General features: G+C 41.7%; 1 protein-coding gene across 2 annotated transcripts in view; it reads right to left on the reverse strand.

Annotated features, from left to right (window-relative positions):
• Positions 1-8,038: 8,038 nt before the first annotated feature.
• NR2F1 (nuclear receptor subfamily 2 group F member 1) overlaps positions 8,039-19,967 on the reverse strand; it is a 12,475-nt gene continuing 546 nt past the window's right edge. The window contains exons 1-4 of one of the 2 annotated variants that reach the window (XM_067569148.1): positions 19,777-19,967; positions 16,909-17,436; positions 11,738-11,925; positions 8,039-8,304 (exon numbers count right to left, since the gene is read on the reverse strand). The exon at positions 19,777-19,967 is cut by the window's right edge and continues 546 nt beyond it. In XM_067569148.1, coding sequence (XP_067425249.1) covers positions 8,254-8,304; positions 11,738-11,925; positions 16,909-17,436; positions 19,777-19,967 — 958 coding nt within the window. In that variant the 3' untranslated portion in view covers positions 8,039-8,253. Of the gene's footprint in view, positions 8,305-9,140; positions 11,926-16,908; positions 17,437-19,776 lie in introns of those variants that run through there. The other variant, XM_067569147.1, reaches the window with a different exon arrangement.

Genomic DNA, 19,967 nt, shown 5'->3' on the forward strand with positions numbered 1-19,967 from the left:
GTTGTTCATACCATGCTGCCTTACCTCTGAGCAGTAAACTCCCAATTACCAAATCTATGTGATGGCTGAACTCAGGGGAATTAAGATGTACTTTGAAGCAGCTTTTACGGTACACTTCATCTACGTTTTGGTTTTCTTTAGTTCTCATTAAAGGGCCACTTTCTTCTTTTCACTGATAACTGTCTTTGTGTCCTTCATTTCACACTCTCCAAAAAAAAGTTCTCACATCTTATCAGGGGGAAGAAAAAAAGGAGGCAAAATAATAATAATAAAAAAGCTGTGGTCAGGATTTTTTTTAAAGTGCAAATCTATTTTAAAGCAGGCGTTAGTCTTACTAACGAAACGTCCTTTATGGAAAGTACGATTTTAGGGATATTATGAAAGTATTTGTGAGGTGAAATTAGAGATGCATGCAGTGTGAGCAAATCTTTTTTTGTGCTCTGGGCTTACTCTCCCAAACTGATTTCTCACAGAGGCATCTAATAATCACTTTAGAGATGTTCAAATGAGGACACTATCTCTTTTCTAGTAAGAAGTGAAGATGTGACAGGTTTTGTTATCAGGGGTATAGTGAGAGCTTTGTAAGATATTCCCTTTCTTTCCCCATAAATACACCATCTTTAAATAAAGACCCCCTGTCTTAAAGCGTGACTACCCCTGCTGGCTTTGTCCACTTTCTGTCCGGTGCATCCACATAAATCCAAACTTCATGTCACTTAACATATTTTAATGATTTTACCAATCCAGGCAGGATCTTTTTTTAAGTTAATGGAGGGTCCTTTTTCCTACTGAAGCAGCCACACACTTTACTGTTCAACTACACGTCCAGATTCATAGCAAAATACAAATAAAAATAAAGGGGAAAGCTGTGGAATCTTGAAAATTCTCCTATTCATATTAGGAACAATTTTCTGTTTGGCCTTTGAAAAAAGGCCCTGTCACTCAGAAAGGGGCCATTTCTTTAACTTCTCTCCTCTCTACCCACAAGGCAGCCTTACGTACTCTCCCCTGCACACACAGAGTCCACCCCTCCTTCCCCACACCCCCCCATAGTTGCATCCAACCGGTTTTCAAGGAACAGCAAAGATTAGAGATTTGCTTTCTTGAACCAGACGAGGAGACCGTTCTCTAACCAGAGCGATGGTAGGCCACAAAGCGCCAACAAACAGCTAGTGATGTCCTCCCTGGAGCGTTTGAGTTTCTAGCTGGAGAAGAGTGTTTTATCGACTGTTGTGCACGTCTAGCGATGGCTTTTTTTTTCTGTTAAACCATACTTAATATTAAAGCTGGCTAAGGCCCAACACCTGCAGCTGGTGGAAGGGGTGAGGGGGCCTAAAGTTTGGTGTTTGGGAGGAGCAACGGAAATGTTACATACCTCGTATAACATATAATAGGGCCAAATACCTTGAGAAGGAAACTGTGTCCTTATACCATACACATGTGAAGGTGTATTTGTGTGTATACATCTATATGTACACACACGTTTAGGGTGTGATTATATTTTATATCTGTCTATATTTCATATTTTATTCCTTACAAACCCAGTGAATTTCCCCCTCCCCCCCATACACACTGGAGTAAATGCACTGATGGGAGAATTTAAGAGACTTATTTGAGAGGAAATAGGGGGTCAATTTTGGTCTAAGTGGAACATCTGCAAAACATTCAAGCAGCTTATTCAGCAAAGAATCTAGCCACTTATTGCAGAAATAATAAAAAGGCACTAATGATTATTGCTACCACCCTCTTCCCCACCAAAGGCCAAAGCTTAATGAAATAATTCCAAGGTTTGCCTCATTTCTTAATAGTAGATTTTTTTTTTAAAAGAAACAACTTCAACTAAACTTTCCAGTCGCCTGTCCTGAAGGGAATACGCTGTGTTGAGAAATTAGGTAAATAAAATGTAAATGAGAATGCTATTAAACACAGCATAAGATACAAGGCTTGTACATAGTTCCGCCTTGATATGCAATTAAATTACAGCAAATTCCTCTTTAAATAATATCGTTTGGAATCCTTCTTTAAGATTCAAGGATGTCTGAGGTTAAGTAGCTTTTAAAACGTCAGTTCTAAATGGCTTATGCAATGAATAGCTACCTTTAAATCCTAAAACCATTATAAATATGCTATACATATGGATGCCAGTTTATCTCTACATATTTCTTTTTAAAATGCGGAAAGCATTCCTAAAAAGCTACTTGGCACACTTTATTTTAGGAAAGCAGATGTTAATTTTTTCACGTATCATTTTATGACCAAGTACATGTGTAACATTGGAAAGCATCCAGAACGCCTCTATTATTTGCTAAGTGACTGCTAGTTGAGGCATACTATTCGCTGCATAACCAAGCTATAGGTTAGAGCAAGAAAATAAACATCTGTGATTTTTACCAGGAGAGAGGGAAAAAATTAAAGAGTTACTGAAAAAGTGGCAAAGGCATTTGTGTAGGAAGAACACACCTGCAATGAGTAAATTGGCTATTTATATTATATATTAAAAAGGCACTCTGTTGCATACTAGAAATTGTTTACTTTGTTTAAAATAAGGTTACAAAAAAAATCCACCATCCTAAACTGTGATTCTCACTGAAGCTTTCCCAGAACGTGATACCATTTACTGGGCACTATTTAAAAATGCCTTGGGATGTTATCAAGGCAAGAAAGGCTTTAGCACATGGTTTAGCTCATAGGAATGTATTCTGCAGTTGTCTCCTTGAAGTGTTTAAGTTTGAGAAGTCCCATGGACTGCACGGTTCGCGTTCTCTCATTACCAAACTATCTGTGAGCTAGGTTCTTGTTTGTAGTGCGTCACAGGAGGACTTGAGTGCATGGGCTAAGCCGGGCCATACTGCAGTGGCATAATAATTAACCGGATGCAATATTTATAGTGCTGTAATGTTTACAATAAGGAAGGCAAATACAGTCAATTGCGGTTTAACAACTATAGTATTAGTGTTCAAATATAATGAATAATTACACAGCTGTATTATTTATATATATATATGCACACACGTGTATATACGCTTATAGGAACATCTAGTTCTTAAATGTAACCAAAGCTGTCTGCACCTAAAGGCAGCAGTGGTAGCTTGTTCCTTTCTGAGTGTTGCCCTCTGCGAAGGGGCCATGGACGAGGTTTTTAACATAAAATGCTGCAAATATGAAAAATAGGTCACCAATAAAAGTGGTCTCAGCATGGAGTATAATTGTAACAAAATGCTGCCGAGTAAAAGCTAGGAGCTAGCTGGCTGTGGTAGCACCGTCGCAAACCATCTGGTGTGTATTAAAAGTGGTGCTGTAAATATTGCTGCAAACTAATGCATTATCAGCTTCTAGAAGCGCACAGGGCCTGCGAGCTTTCCATATGTTAGAACATGGAGACAGAGTAGAAAGGAGGGAAAGGTGTCCTAGCAATCAGGAGCTTTTCAAGGGGGTTTCGCATACTCCTGACGGAAGTTTGTCCCCAAAGAGAAAGAAGAGGTGGTGTGTGTGTGTGAGTGTGTGTGTGTGTGTGTCGGGGGGGGGGGGTAGAGAGGTAAGATCTTTCTCTCTCTCTCCTCCACTTCTCTCTGAAGAGGATAGGGTAGGCAATTGCTTACGTCACTTCACATCAGCGCAGGACAGTCAATGCTACAGAGGGAAGAGCTCATCTGGTTTGCATCGCTCGTGAAGTTTTGCTTTTTTTAAAACTAGAAATAAACGCCGGAGCGGAGATTTCCCCCCCCCTCCCCCCCTTTTAGCTTGCTTTCTAGCCGGGCTTTCTGAGCGCTTCCCCGTGTAAGTCAGCCCAAGCCACTCACCGAGAAGGCAGCGGCCCCACACACAAATAAACCGGCTCCTGAGAGTGCAAGTGCCCCACCGCCGGCCTTCTGACAGCTGTCCGCCACCGGGAGCAGCGGGCCCCTGCGTGACGTGTCTTCGCTCCTGCGACTTGTCTCCCCTTCTCCTCTCCAGCCCCTTCTGCACTCGCAGGCGGTCCCGTGCACTGCTCACGCCCTGATACACTTCTTCATTTTCCTGCCATTGTTCTGTCTTGCGAGAGAACTGGCTGTAAATCCAAAGCCACCCCCGGCTCCCTTATTGTACAGAGGTCACTTACTCGTTCTCGAAGCTGGGCTGTGTTCCTTGCGCTCGCTTCTTCCTTCTCCTCCGGGCTTCCTTTGCTCAGGCTTCCTTTCCTATGTGCGCGCAATACTTTGCTACCAGTGCCTTGTGTTGATAAACCTGCTGTTAATGACACCCCAAGTGCCATCAGAAAAGACGTACAACTCTTACTTTTGGTCCTTTCTCTCAGGCTGCATTCCCCTCTGACCGCTGCCTCCTTTAATTATGGGAGCTATATTTCTTCCCTGGGAGTCATTCGTGGGGATTTTTTTTTTTTTGGTGGCTACGCGTTTCTGCTCCGTTGTTTTTGAGCAGGGACCAGTGCCCCATATCCAGAGGCTTTGAGTGAAGTGCAGATTGAGACATATCGGGTTCCCTATAAAAGGATCATTTCATGTGGGAGGTTGGACACAAAGTTTGGACTCGTGACTGGCATTCCTGAGAGACATGCATATTTTAAAACAACAAAGCAAGCCCGAAAGAAGGCTTAGAGGAGAGAGAGAAAAAACTTGGAAAGAAGTTACTAAGTGACAAACATCTGTCAACATGGACTAATTTGTACGCCCGCTGTAAAAGTACCTGACTAGTTTTATTTATAAGTTCAGGAAGTAGCATCTAGTTTGCAGTAAATTGTGTGAGCGCTTTATCCTCGGGAACGTGGTTACAAATGGATTTTTAGCTCAGATCTGGAAGTTTCAAAATCTGGCTGGTGTTTGGATTAAGGTCAGAACTTTATGTTTGTGCGGAATTGTTTCAGTGTCTCAAGAGAGATTTTAATCGAAAAATAACCAGGAAAAAAGAAAGACAAAAAGTAAAAACTGGTGTTTCACCTCTGGTTTTTATAAATCAAACAATATGTTTTATCCTGCAGCAAAAATACCAGCCCTTATTTGATCTTAAGTAGCAGCAATAACGATGTATACATCTGTGCCAACCACAGCAATGTTTCTTGCTACATGTCACTAAGGAAAAGTCGCATAGCATACGATCCTCGCCACAAGTTGTGCAGATACTACACGTCGCAAGTTCATGAAGTGCCATGGAAAGAAGTTTGTACAGCTCGGTGGAAAAAAAACCCCCAGGTACGGTCTTTTGTTTTTTACACGACGCATCCCAATGAATCAAATGGATGGTCACTGTACAGATCCCACATATAAATCTCTTTCTGCTAGAGATTTGAAGACAAAAGCAGAGGAGGCCTAGTGGTGAGCTGGATATCTCTGTTAGTTGTCAGTGCAGGTCCATGGGCAGGCTGGGAATGCTAATGAGTCTTTGCAGAGCGGGCTGCAAACTGGAACTCTCTCTCTCTCTCTCTCTCTCACACACACACACACACACACACACACACACGCAGTCTCTCCCTCTCATACACCCACACAGTGTGATCTGAAATACACTCTCATAGAATATCTGTCTGCTTCTCACACACAGATACTCCCCCCTTTCTCTCAGCCTCAGCTCCTCCACACACCGAATCTCTGTGTCTCTGTCTTACACACACGCAGTGTCGCTCTCTCTCCCACACACACACACACACACACACAGTGTCTCCCTCTTCTCTCTAAGCAAAGGGATCGATAGCTGACCCCCTGGTTTGGTCAATGCTTTATTTATCTGGCCGAGCAATGATATTATCAGCCTTAAACGTTATATACAGCAAATGTCTTCCTAAATCAACACAATAGGCTAGCTTACAGAAACCAGTCTGGTCTCCCTTAAAGAAAACCCCTCCCTGCCTTTTTTTTTTCTCAACAACTGGGGATATTTTATACCCTGAAGATTTGGATTTGATCCATTGCTTTAAGCTTGATGGAGGGGTCCGCAGACAAGGAGATGTATATACACTATTATACAGCCATCACTGAGATTACTAACAGTGATTCTCTTGTCAGCCAGGCCGCACTGCTTTGAAACACGACTTACATGAGCCTTATTTTTCAAAATTGGGGTGGAGCAGACGATACCGTTTCCAACTGTCCTCTTTGTTCATTGTTTTCTTTACTAGCAATTATATTTATAAAGCAATTTGCTGTATTTCATGGTGCGGCTTTGTTTTGCTAATGGCAACCACGTGCGGGTGGGAGACAAATACCACCCCCTTCCCCCGCTACGAAGTGCACTTCCTTCCCCAGTTATGCGAGTATTTATATTTTAGTTACCACTATAACCAGGTCAGAAATAATAAACTGGACACAATCACCCAGGTCCTAGATTTTACCACGTGAAACCTTACAGCAGCTCCCAGCGATATATTGTACTTAGAACTAACAGGGAAATAAAAGAATGTTTATCCCCCCCGCCCCCTTCCAGTCCTGCTTTCATTTCTTTTACAGGTGCTTGCACCTTGCACCAGAGGAACGATGAGAAAACATCCAGGAGGAAGTTCCACTTTAAAAAAAAAATAAAACAACTCAGGCATCAAACGGGAACCCAGAGAAAAAGACAGAGCGAGAGTCACGAGAAAAGCTCTAATATTGAAGTCACCTTGGCCAACAGTAGCCTTTCCTCCTCTTTCTCCAGCTGTTTTGTGCTGACTGCTCTATGTGATCGGAGGGGGAGGCTGAAATATTTCGGGGCGCATTTAAGTTCAGCTCCTTCAATGAAAAAAAAAAGTTGGGAAATGGATTCGTTGACAAGTAAGGATAATAAATGAGAGGCGCTTTCAGATAGATATCTCAGACGTGAAATTGCGCCCAGCTGGTTGTGTAAGCAAACAAATAGTTTCATGTTAGGGAATCTCGACTTGTGGCTTGATGAATAGAACACGACAGAGGTAAATGGCTCTTTAACTCATTTAGGAATAAAACTCTTTGGCTTGCTAAGCAAAAGACCTGGTGACGCCATGGCTCCTGAGCGAGCACTTTAACAAGAGTTTGATTCGTTTCCACGTGTGTTCCCAGAGCCCCCGTTCTCCCTTTTTTAAAAACCAAACCAAACCAAACACCAAACCGTCGTCTATTAGGAGGAATCATCACGTCATTAATGGTGGGAAACCCGGCAAGTTTGCAAGGTGACAAAACAAGGTGCTGGCGGAGAGGAAAATGTTTCAGAGAAGCAATTACTGAATCACTGGAAAATATTCATTTCGTGTGCTCTGGCCCACATGCTGTAAAACCACATCAAAATCAATGGCAGCGAAGCTACTTAGAAAGGAGATCTTTTAAAATATTTCTGGGGAGATCATTCCCTTTCTAAAATAAGAAAGAAAAAAACCACTGGAAAGAAACAAGAGGAACAGTGAGGTCGAAGAGGCGAATTTCCACTGCTCCAGATAAAGCACAAACAGGTGGGATTAAGGTTCAGGGCTGTAAAAACACGACTTCGACACTACAAACTAACCTCTTGAATAGTCAAAATGTTCCACGAAACTGGAGGCAGTACATCAGCAGTGTCTGTAATACCCATGTACATAGCACGAGGGGACATGGTTTATGAATGTCTCTTCACTTGATTATTGGTGGTGCAACTGGTGAAAAAAGCCCTGTCTCGCTCTTCCAAGAGGCTGCTCCACCAGGCGGATAATGTACCCTCTCCCTAGTCTAGCAGTTCCTTGGGGAAACTTCCCCGAGATTCCCTGTTTTGATTTCTAAGTGAGGCTTGTGTCTACAACAGTTTACATCTACTTCAAAGAAGCGAAAGTTCGCAGTCGCTCAGTGAGTGTTTTTGTTGAAAAGGGAACGTCTGACTTTCATATGTCACAGGTAATTTTTTTTTTTAAACGAAAGATACTTTGTGTTAAGCCCTTTCCACCTGCTAAAATATATTTTCTCTTTGTGTTTGGAGCCAAACAGACTTTCCTTTGCATTAAACAAAGTGGAATTTACTTTTCCTTTTACCTTACCTTAACATGACCTGAAGCCAAAGGCATTCGAGAAAACGCGTTCTCTAATATCTATTATTTATTTCGTACTAAAAGAGCATTTTACATAGAAGAGAAACTGCTTGCTTCTGCACCGCATTATTAAATTCGCCCCCTTTAGTGGTGTTAAGTGTGCAGTAAAATGTGCCACTTCCAAGGCTTTTTAAATTCCACCTAATTTTGAGGGATTCAAGGGAACGTGAGGCCATCCTTGTCTATCCTGGGCATGTTTCAAATCGCTTTCTTCTCTGCAGGTTAAGGAGACTGAATCAGAACTGCCAAAACTCGACTCAAAAGTTGTCTGAGCAACACAGGCAAATAAGTTCCCCAGAGTCGTGTAGCTATATATTGAAATACACACAGAAAAAAAAAAAAAGGGTCAGATACAATTCCTCCTTGAACACAGTAAAGGCAAAAAGCACAACAACAACAAACAAAACTGTCAGGCTTGCACTATTTATTAAAGCTCCCCGAATAGCCAGAAGTCCGCCCGTGACAGTCTACCGAGAAATCCTTGCATCAGCCGTGGTCCAACCTACCATTTGGAAAAATTTCCAAATATTTATTTGATTGAATATAAAAAGCTTAATTGGGGAGTGGGAGGAAGCGAGCTCGTTAGTGTGACGCCAAAGGTAGATAGCCCTTTGTGTATGTTGCTATCAGGGAGCTCTGCACCCCCTGCATTAGCATAAGTACATACGTTACAGATTGCTGGGTTTTTGAGTGCTGCTGACAAAATTTTAATGAGCACATCCTGTTACTGTAGCGCGAAAACCAAATACCGTCTCAGTAAAGAAGCATTTGGCGTACTTTTTTGCAGCCAGTAGCGCAAACCCCATTGTATTTAACACAAGTCCAGGGACACCAGCAAAGGTCTGACGTTCTCTAGGCAGGGGGATGCAACAGATTCAAAGAACGAGGCTGATAACACCGAGGAGAAATTTAACTCGAGCTGGTTTTAAAACAGTACATTGTATGTAAGAACAAGTCATCAGAAACTTATGAAGGGACCCCTGGCCTTTCTCCACAACAACATTTAGCATTTACTGTGTGACTGTGACAAATGATACAATATTTTCAGCGAATATATGAATGCCCAAGAACTTTGAAAGGGGCTAAAGAAAATGTTCACGACCACAATAAATAGTTTATATTTAACACTTCAGGACACAATACCGTAGATCAGCAAAGTTTAATAAGGGAATTAAACACTTCTTTCTAATCACATACATGGCAATAACTCCATCTCTTACACCTCATCTAACTTGCAAGTTTCTTGGCAATAGGTGGGCTATTATTATTCATAAACATGAAAATTAATTGAAAAATACGTTTCTGACCTACGAAAAAGTGTATCTGTTTTCATTAGTGGGATAACACTGTAATGAATATATTTACATCTCATTGGAGGAAAGCTAGTTCCCTCTTTGCTTAGTGCCAAACTACATCCCCCGACACCCATCCCACCAAAAACAATGCTGAAGGATTACTTCAGTATTTCCAATTGTTGAGTGTCTGTGTTAAACAGCTGGCTTTCCCTTTGCTCTCTTTAAAAGAGGCTGGTGCACCCTCTCTCTCTCTCTCTCTCTGCCTGGGGAAGTCAACCAGTATGAGGAACAGAGCTGTCGCTTATATAGGGCCCATGTGAGTTGGGAAGGGAGGGTATTTGCGTCTAATTTCCACCGTTGTGTGCCCAGGGTTACAATAATCATACACATAGCTGCTACTATGGAGATAGCCTGAGTCTCCATATTGAAATTGACTCTGCCCCCATAGAATGTCTGCCCGCAATGTTGATTATCCAGCGATAAGTGCTTACTGTATAGAACTGTGCTCGCTTCGGATCTGCTGCGCCTATAGCATATTAAAAACCCCAAGCGGGTTGGATTGAAGGATCTTGTTAATACAAAAAACAAAACAAAACAAAACAAAAAACAAAACCTCTAGCCAGTATGGACAGCAAATTAAAAGAAAAACATAGCCGATCATTCCTCAAATTGAAAATCTGGCTTCATCCAGATTTGTTTGGAGGGCGCGGGAGGTGTGTGTGTGTGTGTGTGTGTGTGTGTGTGCGGGGATGTTATTGTTAAAAGATCCAGCTTTATTAATACGTTAAGAAAGAGCTCCCTTGGCAGTATGTGTTCTTACAGCTCCGTCTCAGATCCTATAAAACATTAATGCACTGAAAGCTGCTACAGAGATCAGCACCACCAGCTAGCAGCATTGTGAAGCCTTCACCTTCAAAGGAGCTCCATTATGGAAACGATTTTTTTTAAATTAAAAAAACCGGGGCTTTTGCCCACTTCTCCAATTTTCATTTTATAGCGCTACAGCACAATGATGCATATAGGATGTACTTGTGTGTGTGTGTGATACACACACACACATATACACGCACACACAAACACACACCCGACAAGCAAACCTCCAGTTAGATTGCTGTATTAATGGGTTGGGAATACTCTTTCCATTTCGAGACTGGAGGAAAATAAAACAGTAACACCGATCCTTTCAGCAGATAGCAAGTGCAGCACATAATCAGCACACACAGTGTTGGGTCGCTGAATTCTTGGAAAAGCCACCAAGCTTTTAACAAACGAATAACAGGCAAAATGACTACAGGATACTTTATATTGCACACCACTGCACAGCACTGTGTAAACTTAGCAGAAACTTCAGCTGACAAGGAAGGTGTTTCAAAATGCGTTGACCAGGGCATATGCACTTAGCTTTGTGATACAATCGCAGACCAATTGATTAATCTATGACATTGAACTGTTTGTGTTCCCATTTGTCTCTTAAGTCCTAAATTTACACAATCACGTCAGTTTTGGAACATCGGGTGTTTTATACAACTTTGTAACCCCCTACAAGTATTTTTAAATTCTCCCATTTAATCCTCCTGGCAGTTAAAATTTAGGGAGTACATTTTTGTAAACTCTGTTGGCACGGTCAAGCAACAAGACTAATGGATTTTTTTTTTGCTAAATTCTTTTATTTTTGTTTAAATTCTCACTTCAATTTTAATTCTTGAAGAACAGCTTCGACAACATATATCGCACTCATTATAAGAAGCAAAGGGTTATATCAAAAATTATTAGTATAGAATCACAGGAAATCTGGTTTGGAACCAGAAAAAAATACAAAACAGATATAGATACATAGACACAGGACACTTGTTTTTTTAATAATTATTTGGAAAATGTTATTTTCCCCTAATTCGTGTTTCTTTTTTTTCTTTATGCGCATACGATGTTTTAAATTTTACCAAAAAATGAAAATAAAGACTAATATTTTACAAAATGAATAACAATGTTCGTGGTAAGTGTTTGTGTGTGTGTTTTTTTTTCTACACAAGATTCAGTTCAGCGTCAATATTTTTTGTTTGTTTCTTTGTTTCTGTACAGAATATATCCACATCAGTCCACAATAAATCCTGGAAGAGCCATTATTCTGCTTCTGGTTTTATTAAAATCCCCTTGGTCCTTTTTCCAAAATTTTCCACAGACACAAGGTCCTTCCTTTTCCTTTCAAACATGGTCACAGATCTGATCCTACACGAGTCTTTAGTTTGTATTTATTGTCTGCTTCTCCCCCCCTCTCTGCACCCAACTTTCCTCGGTTCGTATATTTCTGTGTGTGTTGGTCCTCAGTGTCTCTACTGGGGGTGTTGGCTGTGCTCTAGGAACACTGGATAGACATGTAAGGCCAGTTGAAGCTGCTCCCGGACAGTAACATATCTCTGATGAGGGTTTCAATGGGGGTTTTACCTACCAAGCGGACGAAGAAGAGCTGCTCGATGACTGAGGACGAGACGGTGCGCAGGGAAGGCAGCCTCAGGAGCAGTTTGCCGAAGCGACTCGGCTGGTTGGGGTACTGGCTCCTCACATATTCCTCCAGGGCGCATTGAGATTTCTCTTGCAGGCTCTCGATATGGGCAGCATCTGACAGGCCACAGGCATCTGCCCAGGAAACCATGCACCAGGAGGAGACAAGGGGGGCAAACAGTTAGTTACACAGTAAGCAAGCGAGCAAACAGCACACACACACACACACACACACACACACAGGGACTGACATACACCACCCTATCGCCCCTACCGAGCATCACACCCCCAGCAGCACCCAGGCAGGGCCATTCGAACAACTACACCGACAGACAGAGAGACGCGCAGGCAAAACCTCCCTTTGTGTTTCCTCCTCCACCTTGTAAATAAATAATGTAAGAGGCTGTGTCTGTGTAGGGTGTGCGTGTGTGTGTGTATCAGAAGCCATACAGCCAAGCTACAGCAACCTGTTCTCTGTCAGGAGAGTATCAGCCTTTTGTGGGGAGGGTTGGGGGATGGTGGAGGACCGGGGCTATTGTGATCGTGATTTTTTTAATCTATACACTGATGTGTGTTGTACCATGAATACAACTCAAACGTAGAGCCGCGAGAGCCATTATTTTGGATTTGTAATAAACGTGAACTGCATCTACGCTGCATGCTAAATAAATAAACAAATAAATACGACGAGTTTGTTGACATGGCAGGAAATTATAACAAGTCAAAAATGCTTTAGCAGTATGGGCTTTAGACTCGCTTGCACGGATTCTACGGTGCAATGCTAACGAGAAAGGCCGTACTCTGTGTCTGGGCTCAAGCCATTGAAAATCGGTCCCATCTTTGTAAACTGGATAATAATCTAGAGGAATATGGCTCAGTTACTCCAGACTGTGCTAAGCAGACATCTGCAGCTATCAGACACAAAGCTGGAAACGGCTGCAGTGCAAGAGCATTGCCTAAATGTAACCAGAAATATATCCTTCAGATATGTGTATATTTCATATATAGAGCCGGAAGTATATCCTGCATACCCTGCAGAATCAAGCGATCTAGGCAACTACATACTAATCTGAGAACATAAACTAGAATTCTATCTATATCTATCTATCTATCTATCTATCTATCTAATCTTCTAAAATTCCAAAACAGCGATTATTGTGTATCAGCTGATTAGTAAGAGACTTGTTCAGGAAACTACAGTCAGTGAAATGTAATGGATTTGCCCCTATAGTTCAAATATCCACATTGTTTCTTATATTAATAATAAATATTTTTAAAACATAAGGATCACAGGCGAGCAGTCAGTTGCATTGCGGTTTACGGTAGATCACAGTCAGACTTTGCTAATATATAGATCTGTATATGAATTAATGCATGTTAATGGCCCCCAAAAGGACATTACAAAATTGTGAAGGTAAAATTATGACCCTGGAAAGATACAACAAATTATTCAAAGCAAAAAATCTATGGCAACTAGATTTTTGAAGTTTATGTCTTTCTATTTCAAGAACTGAATTTAAAAAGATTTCTGAACACCTTCATCTACCACACTATGGCCTCGAGCAAAAATACAAATAAAACAAGCTATAATTCAAGAACTTCTGAGGAAAAGACCCTTTGACCTGAGCTACGGACTAGACATCCCTCAGATATACAATTATCCAAGCCAGACTGTTTTGCTAATCCATACTGTACCTTTAATGTAGTGTTATTTTGCAACAGCTAAAGCACCAGGGTTTCAATATCTATATCTATACCTATATCAAAAGAATAGGCCTGGTCTTGTTTGCAATATATATCAAAAACATAGTCCTCTTCATATGTTGATTGCCACAAATCACACTCCATATTTACATATATCTTGCTATTTTACATGTATTATCTGCTCATTATGCAATACGATCCTATTCAACTTCCAAACAATGCAATATGAAAGGGTCTTACTGATAGCCCAGCAGATTTTTTTAGGCCCCCATATGTCATACCCTTAAGGTTAGTAAAATATTTATCAGATATTTACGATAAGTGCACCTACAATGCAGTCACTAGACAATCAAGATTGGGAAGTTACTTGATAGAAAAACGCTAGAAAGGGGGAAGAATATCTTAGGTTGTGTGTTAGACACAAAAACCCTTACAATTCTAATGCAGATAATATTTACTGTCGCTTAATTAGTTGAAATGCCCCTGGAATATGTGTTTGTTTGAATTTTTTTTAGCACACTTAAAAATGTTTTCCCAATCGCTTAAAACAAGATTAAAAAATTAAACACTATATGGTACAAAATCGATTAGATTATTGAGTCCGGAGAGATGGAATATATGTAAGAAGTAATGCAATACATATTTACCCTCCGTGAATTATACCTCAGATAAGAAAGGGGCGGGGGACTAATGTGGAAATTCTGTGTGTCTCACTTTTTATATGGCAATGTGTCAATAAGGGAGCGCTCGATATTTCTTTCTGCAGTCTATGGCAAAGAAATTATGTAAATAAATAACCATTACTGTTCAGTACACTCCAGCCTTATCATTTGTAGTACAGGGAATGTATTTCATGTGATGCATTCAGAAGAGTTTAGTGTTCAGAAAATATAGATGTAATCAGCTGGCATATAACTAGAAATCAAAGTTCTTATTGCGCTGCAAATAGATGTATGGAATGTATGTTAGTTTGCCTGGTCCCATCGTGGGAACTTTTATTTATCAGAAGAAAATGTAGGTGTATACATTTATTTTATTTTTAAGAAAAAGAAGTACGTTTGGGTCACGACCCAGTCCTTGGACGGTGTCCAGAATTTTAAAGATTAAATATACTATCCGGACCACAAATGGAGAAACCACAACAGGATAACCCCATGCCAGCTTTAAATACTTTAGTCCTTAGTAAACTACTTTGGACAATATGTCTAAAAGAGTCTTTTCCATCAGTCAAAGTTTGCTTAAAAGTTGGATGACTTTGAGAAAGGCTTCCCATGAATTCCCCTCTGGCTAGCAATCAAAACAAGTTTAGTCAAAAGTGGAAATGAGTGTTTGTGGGTAAGGTAAAGGGGGTAAATTACTACCGACAGCTGTATTTCCAGCTTCTAATATGCCTCATGGAATTCTGCTCCAAAATAATATTATTGTTCCCTTCCTAAACCCCATTCATCGCTTTAGTCAATTGTTGGAGCAAGCTCCTCCCTTGGTACATATTTCATTATATACGTGAATAAATGACTTGTAATATATAAAGAAGGAGTTAATATAAAGCCACCAGCTACGTGTCCAGCCCAGGTCTAGAATTTGAGGGGAAAAGATAGAAAAAAACAACCCACTCCTCATTTGGAGCAAATGCCTTTCAGGGGTCTATCCTTTTAATAATGATTAAACATCAGCCCAGTTCGCTCTGCTTTACAATAATTCCTTCAATATGTGTTTAAAAAAGAAAGGTGCTCAGAGATCGGTCTGTTCGCTGCTGAACATTCCGAAATGAATGTGGATGGAAGTATGTAAGTCTGCAGATAGACTCGTGTTAAATCAGTCTGATAAATGCTGCCCAAGCTCTTCGTGGCTTTTGAAAAACGTGTTTCCATCAAGAAGACGTATTAAGATAAAATGCATTAAAATGTCCAGGTGGCTAATGAGTAAATCTGCCATTTGTTTTAAGATCTGCACTTTACCCTTTGCAAAGAAATACTCCCTCCAACACCACAAGACTGCATTTGCACTGAAAGTAAAAGGGGGCAGTCAAAGTACATGTCTCTGACCACCCTGCATACAAATTAGATACTCCTGTCTAAATAAATTATCCGATGTTCAAATCGATATTAATACTACATTTGCTACATTACAATATTGTGCAAATTTAAGAATCATTTTAATACATTGTAAATACTATTTTTCATGCATGAAAGGCAACAAATATGGATGGCTTATAAACTGCTTACTGTTAAACAAGGCCTTTGAACGATTTGCCATCTTTGCTCAAGAATGTTTTTAATTTTGGTTCGGCCTAGTTTAAAGTTAGATTTATTAGAATTATTTATTTATTGCTAAATGGGAGGAATGGTTCAAAAAAAAAAACGGGGATGGAGGGGAAGAAAGAAAAAGGTGGTATATTAACCTCAGAAAATAACATTGAGCGGCTTCTTATCTTGCTTTGTTTATATTTCCTATATTTTCCACAAATTGTTCCTCTTTGATGTTAATATATTTCCCTCTTGCAGGTTACAATAATAAAAGATGTATTATAATCTTATAGGCTACAACCAGAACACTTCAAAGGCAAAGTTAATACACTTTCCTACAAGTTAATTTGAACCATCTATCATAAGAAAAATTGTTAACATGCATGCATGCATGTTACCACCTCCTACACTTAATTTGGTATTTTTTTTTCCAGGCAATCTGTTCAAATTCTGATATTTGTGCGGTTTACAGAGCAAAAAGATTTCTCTCTAGGCTGGGAAGCTGGTACATACCCCCCACCCCTGGACTTGCTGGTTCTATTGTTGGTGGTGGATTGTTGATGATTTTTTTTTTTTTTGTGTGTGTGGCCTTTCTCTTTTAGATTGAATCCATTTTTTACGATCCTCAATAATCTCTGCAACTGCAACATGAATGGTTTCCGATAAGGGGAAATCAGGCAGCAATAAATCAGTATTGTTTGTTATTTATTTGTGCTTATGCCCTCCTTTTAACACTTTCAGGGAGAACCCCTCCTGACCAGATAAAGTGCCACAAGAAACCCGCATCCCTTCTCTCTCCCTCGCAGGCACACATTCACTCTCACGCACGCAGATATATGGTAATATTTCTCTATTTCTCCCCCTCCTTCTTCCCCACTCCCCCCCCGCCCCCCGTGCGCTTATCCAAGGATCCACACGGCGCACAAACCCGGGCAGTGGGAGCCATCTACAGCTCTTCCCATAAACGTGGGAGCTACATGGATCTGGAAATCTGGTGGGTTTTATTAACCTAACCCCAGCCCAGCCTGGCTTTGGGGGGCGGAGGGGGTGAGATCGGGGTGGCTGGGTGGTTTGAGCCTCTGATTTTGCTCTGTCTGTTGCCAAGTGATCTCTGTCTCGCCTTCTCCCCCCTCTCCCCTCAGCTGCCCACCCCCCAGAGCACGCTCACCTGATGTGAAGAGGACGATGGCTTTGAGGCAGCTGTACTCCGCCGAGTCGACGTGCAGGGCCTTGAGCTTCTCCACCTGTTCCTGGAAGATGCGGATGTGGTCCATGAAGGCCACCACCCGGTCGGCGGACATGGGCGAGGCGTGCAGGCCGGCGGCGGCCAGCAGAGGGGCCACGTGCAGGGGCATGGAGCACTGCGCCGCGTTGAGCACGAACAGCTCGCTCCACGTCAGCCGCAGCAGGGCCACCTGGTCGGTGATCTGCAGGTCGGGGAAGAAGGGGATGTTGCGGGCCCACTCGACGGCGCTGAAGAGCAGGCGGGCGGCCAGCTCGCAGATGTTCTCGATGCCCATGATGTTGTTGGGCTGCATGCACTGGCTGCCGTAGCGCGAGGTGGGGTAGGGCTCGGCCCGCAGCAGCAGCGAGATGTATCCCGACAGATAGCAGTGGCCGTTCAGGGGGTCCCCGTTGGTCAGCGCGTACTGGCCTGGGTTCGGCTGGGTTGGAGGCATTCTTCCTCGCTGAACCGCTGACAAAAAGAAAGAGAAAAGGAGAGGAAATGTGCATCCAGGAGGCTTGCAAACATCGCCTAGCACGTTACAGCGAGCCGGAGACAATGCAGGGCTCATTCCCACAGACGCACAGCACACACACACACGCTTACAGAGAGCTCGAGACAGCAGAGACACATGGATCAGTGCATACAGAGCAGGCTGCAGCTCCTTACCCTCAGCCCCTGCACAGGCAGCCCGAGCCCATCACCAGCACAGCAACAAAATAAAATAGAATACAAATAAAAACAAAAAACAAAACCCAAAATCCCAGCCAAGACAAGGAGACGATCTACCATCACTCCCCCCGCCCCCCCACCTTGCAGCAGAAGGAAAGCAACCAACCAAATACAAATAAAAGAAATCCTCCAGATTGTAACATGCTGCCTGGGTTTAAAAAATCACAGCAATCTGTTAAAATATAGCTACCCAAACTCTTTCTTATTTCCCAGTCCATTGTCCTAGTAGCGTGTAGATTTAGCAGCAAACGGTGGTTTGAAAAATAAATGTGTCCATATTCTTCAAAAATACCACCCAATTAGCCTTAAAACTGAATCAGGTCACAGCCCCTTAGCTAGCCATTTCTAACTTTTTATTACACAGAGCCGCCATCCGATACATGTCCCCTCTCCCGCCCAACAAAGTTCTCACTGGTAGAAGGAATAGAAAGATTAAATATTCCAGAGGGAAAAAGGGTCTGAACTTACAGTAGCCAAACATTAGTGAAAAAAATGCGATGGTTTAATTAATATCTTTGCTGCGCTGGTGCAACTGCAAAAGCCTGTAGACAGCTTTGCACAGTGAATGCACGAGCTTGCAACTGCAAAAACACTGGATTCATTAACCATCTCAATACAAAACGTAAGCATGCTTTGAGTTCCTAAAGCTGACCAAAGTTTTTTTTAGTGTGTGTATGTTTTACTTCATCAGTGCCAGGGTTTTAAACTGCATGCCATGTAAACAAAGGTAATTTAAGGAGAAGATACGGCCACTGTGACTTATTACTAACACACACACATATATAATTTATGTTGTCCAGTCTAGAGCGTGCAATATTTTCCTAACTTTATCTTTTATTATAATATTGATGAAAAACCTACATTCCAACTGAGCCCTCAAAATCTAAGTGGCTGGACTCTTTTTTTTTTTCTCCACCTAATTATAGATTTAAACTTGGCAGTTATTTTTCAATTAAATGAAAACACTATTCTAACTTTGCTTTTTCCCCCAGACGCCTACAAACAGCTCGCTGAAGGTACAAATGAAGTCGTCCTATGTGCGAGCTCTTTCAGATCTGAAGGAACTCAGTTTCTTTTCTTGTGGCATGTAAAATATAATTTTAAAATCAATTAAGGAAGTAGTAATCCCCACTCCACAAAACTGACTCTTTTTGCTTCTTTGACTATAAGACATCTTTAACGATAGTCACAAGATAAACTTTACCTTTTAACTGCTAAATATATTTAGAAAATATGGTGCAGCAAACCTTGCTACAGGGAAATGACATATTACAAGCAAGCATCGATAATTACTATGAAAAATAGTATTTTAAATGGTGGGGACCTCGTGCTAGAAACAGATGATGCTAAAATCAGAAGGATCAGTAAATATGTTGCAAATTGTAATTTGTACGCAGTATTTAAACAGAGGGGGGAAATTTGATGGAGAAATAAAATGAGCAGCCTGCTAAAAACGACAGAACTATAAAAACACGGTTCAGTCACAAACTTTCCTTTGAGAGCATGGAGTGAAAAGAAGGCCAGAGCTTGGAAGAGGCAGAGTCTACCATACTGGAAAGCACAAGGAAGCTGAGATACAGTAGCATATTTCTCCCCCTTCCTCGCTCTCTTTCTCTCTCCCCCCCCCCACTTACATTGTCTTTCATCTTTCTTTCAGGAAAGATGATGGTGGAAATGGATCTACTGCGAAGTGTTGTGGGTTTTTTTAATTTTACATATGCAAGGAGGGGGGAATAGAAGGAAACACATCATGTAAAGAATGATGTCCCGTCCCCCCCCTCCCAGCCTCATGCCAAAAATAGACAAAACCACATACACAGCGAGAGGTACTAGTGATACTGGAGAAATGATAAATATTTAGTGACTGATCATCATAATAAATTCCCATCGCAGTGAGCAGGGAAGGGAAGTGTGCGGCCGCGGTGGCGGTGGCGGTGGAGGGGGGTGGAAGGAAAGGGAGAGGAGGAGGGCATCAGCGCAAACCAAAAAAGCCTGGGTGCAAAGCTGGAGATGGCTCATTGCAAATCTACACACCGGGGCACAGAGCGAGCGATAGTATAATAGGGAAGAAATATTCACCTTCCCGCCTCATGCCCACTTTGAGGCACTTCTTGAGGCGGCAGTACTGGCACTGGTTCCGGTGGTGCTGGTCGATGGGACAGTTCCTGTTGGCACGACATGTGTACGTTAAGTTCCTGCGGACGCTCCTCTTGAAGAAACTTTTGCAGCCCTCGCAGGTGAATTGGCCGTAGTGTTTGCCGCTCGATTTG

This window comes from Emydura macquarii, unplaced genomic scaffold, assembly GCF_026122565.2.
Source record: "Emydura macquarii macquarii isolate MOO-44397 ecotype Brisbane River unplaced genomic scaffold, CSIRO-AGI_Emac_v2 contig_2897, whole genome shotgun sequence".
Lineage (NCBI taxonomy): Eukaryota > Metazoa > Chordata > Testudines > Chelidae > Emydura > Emydura macquarii.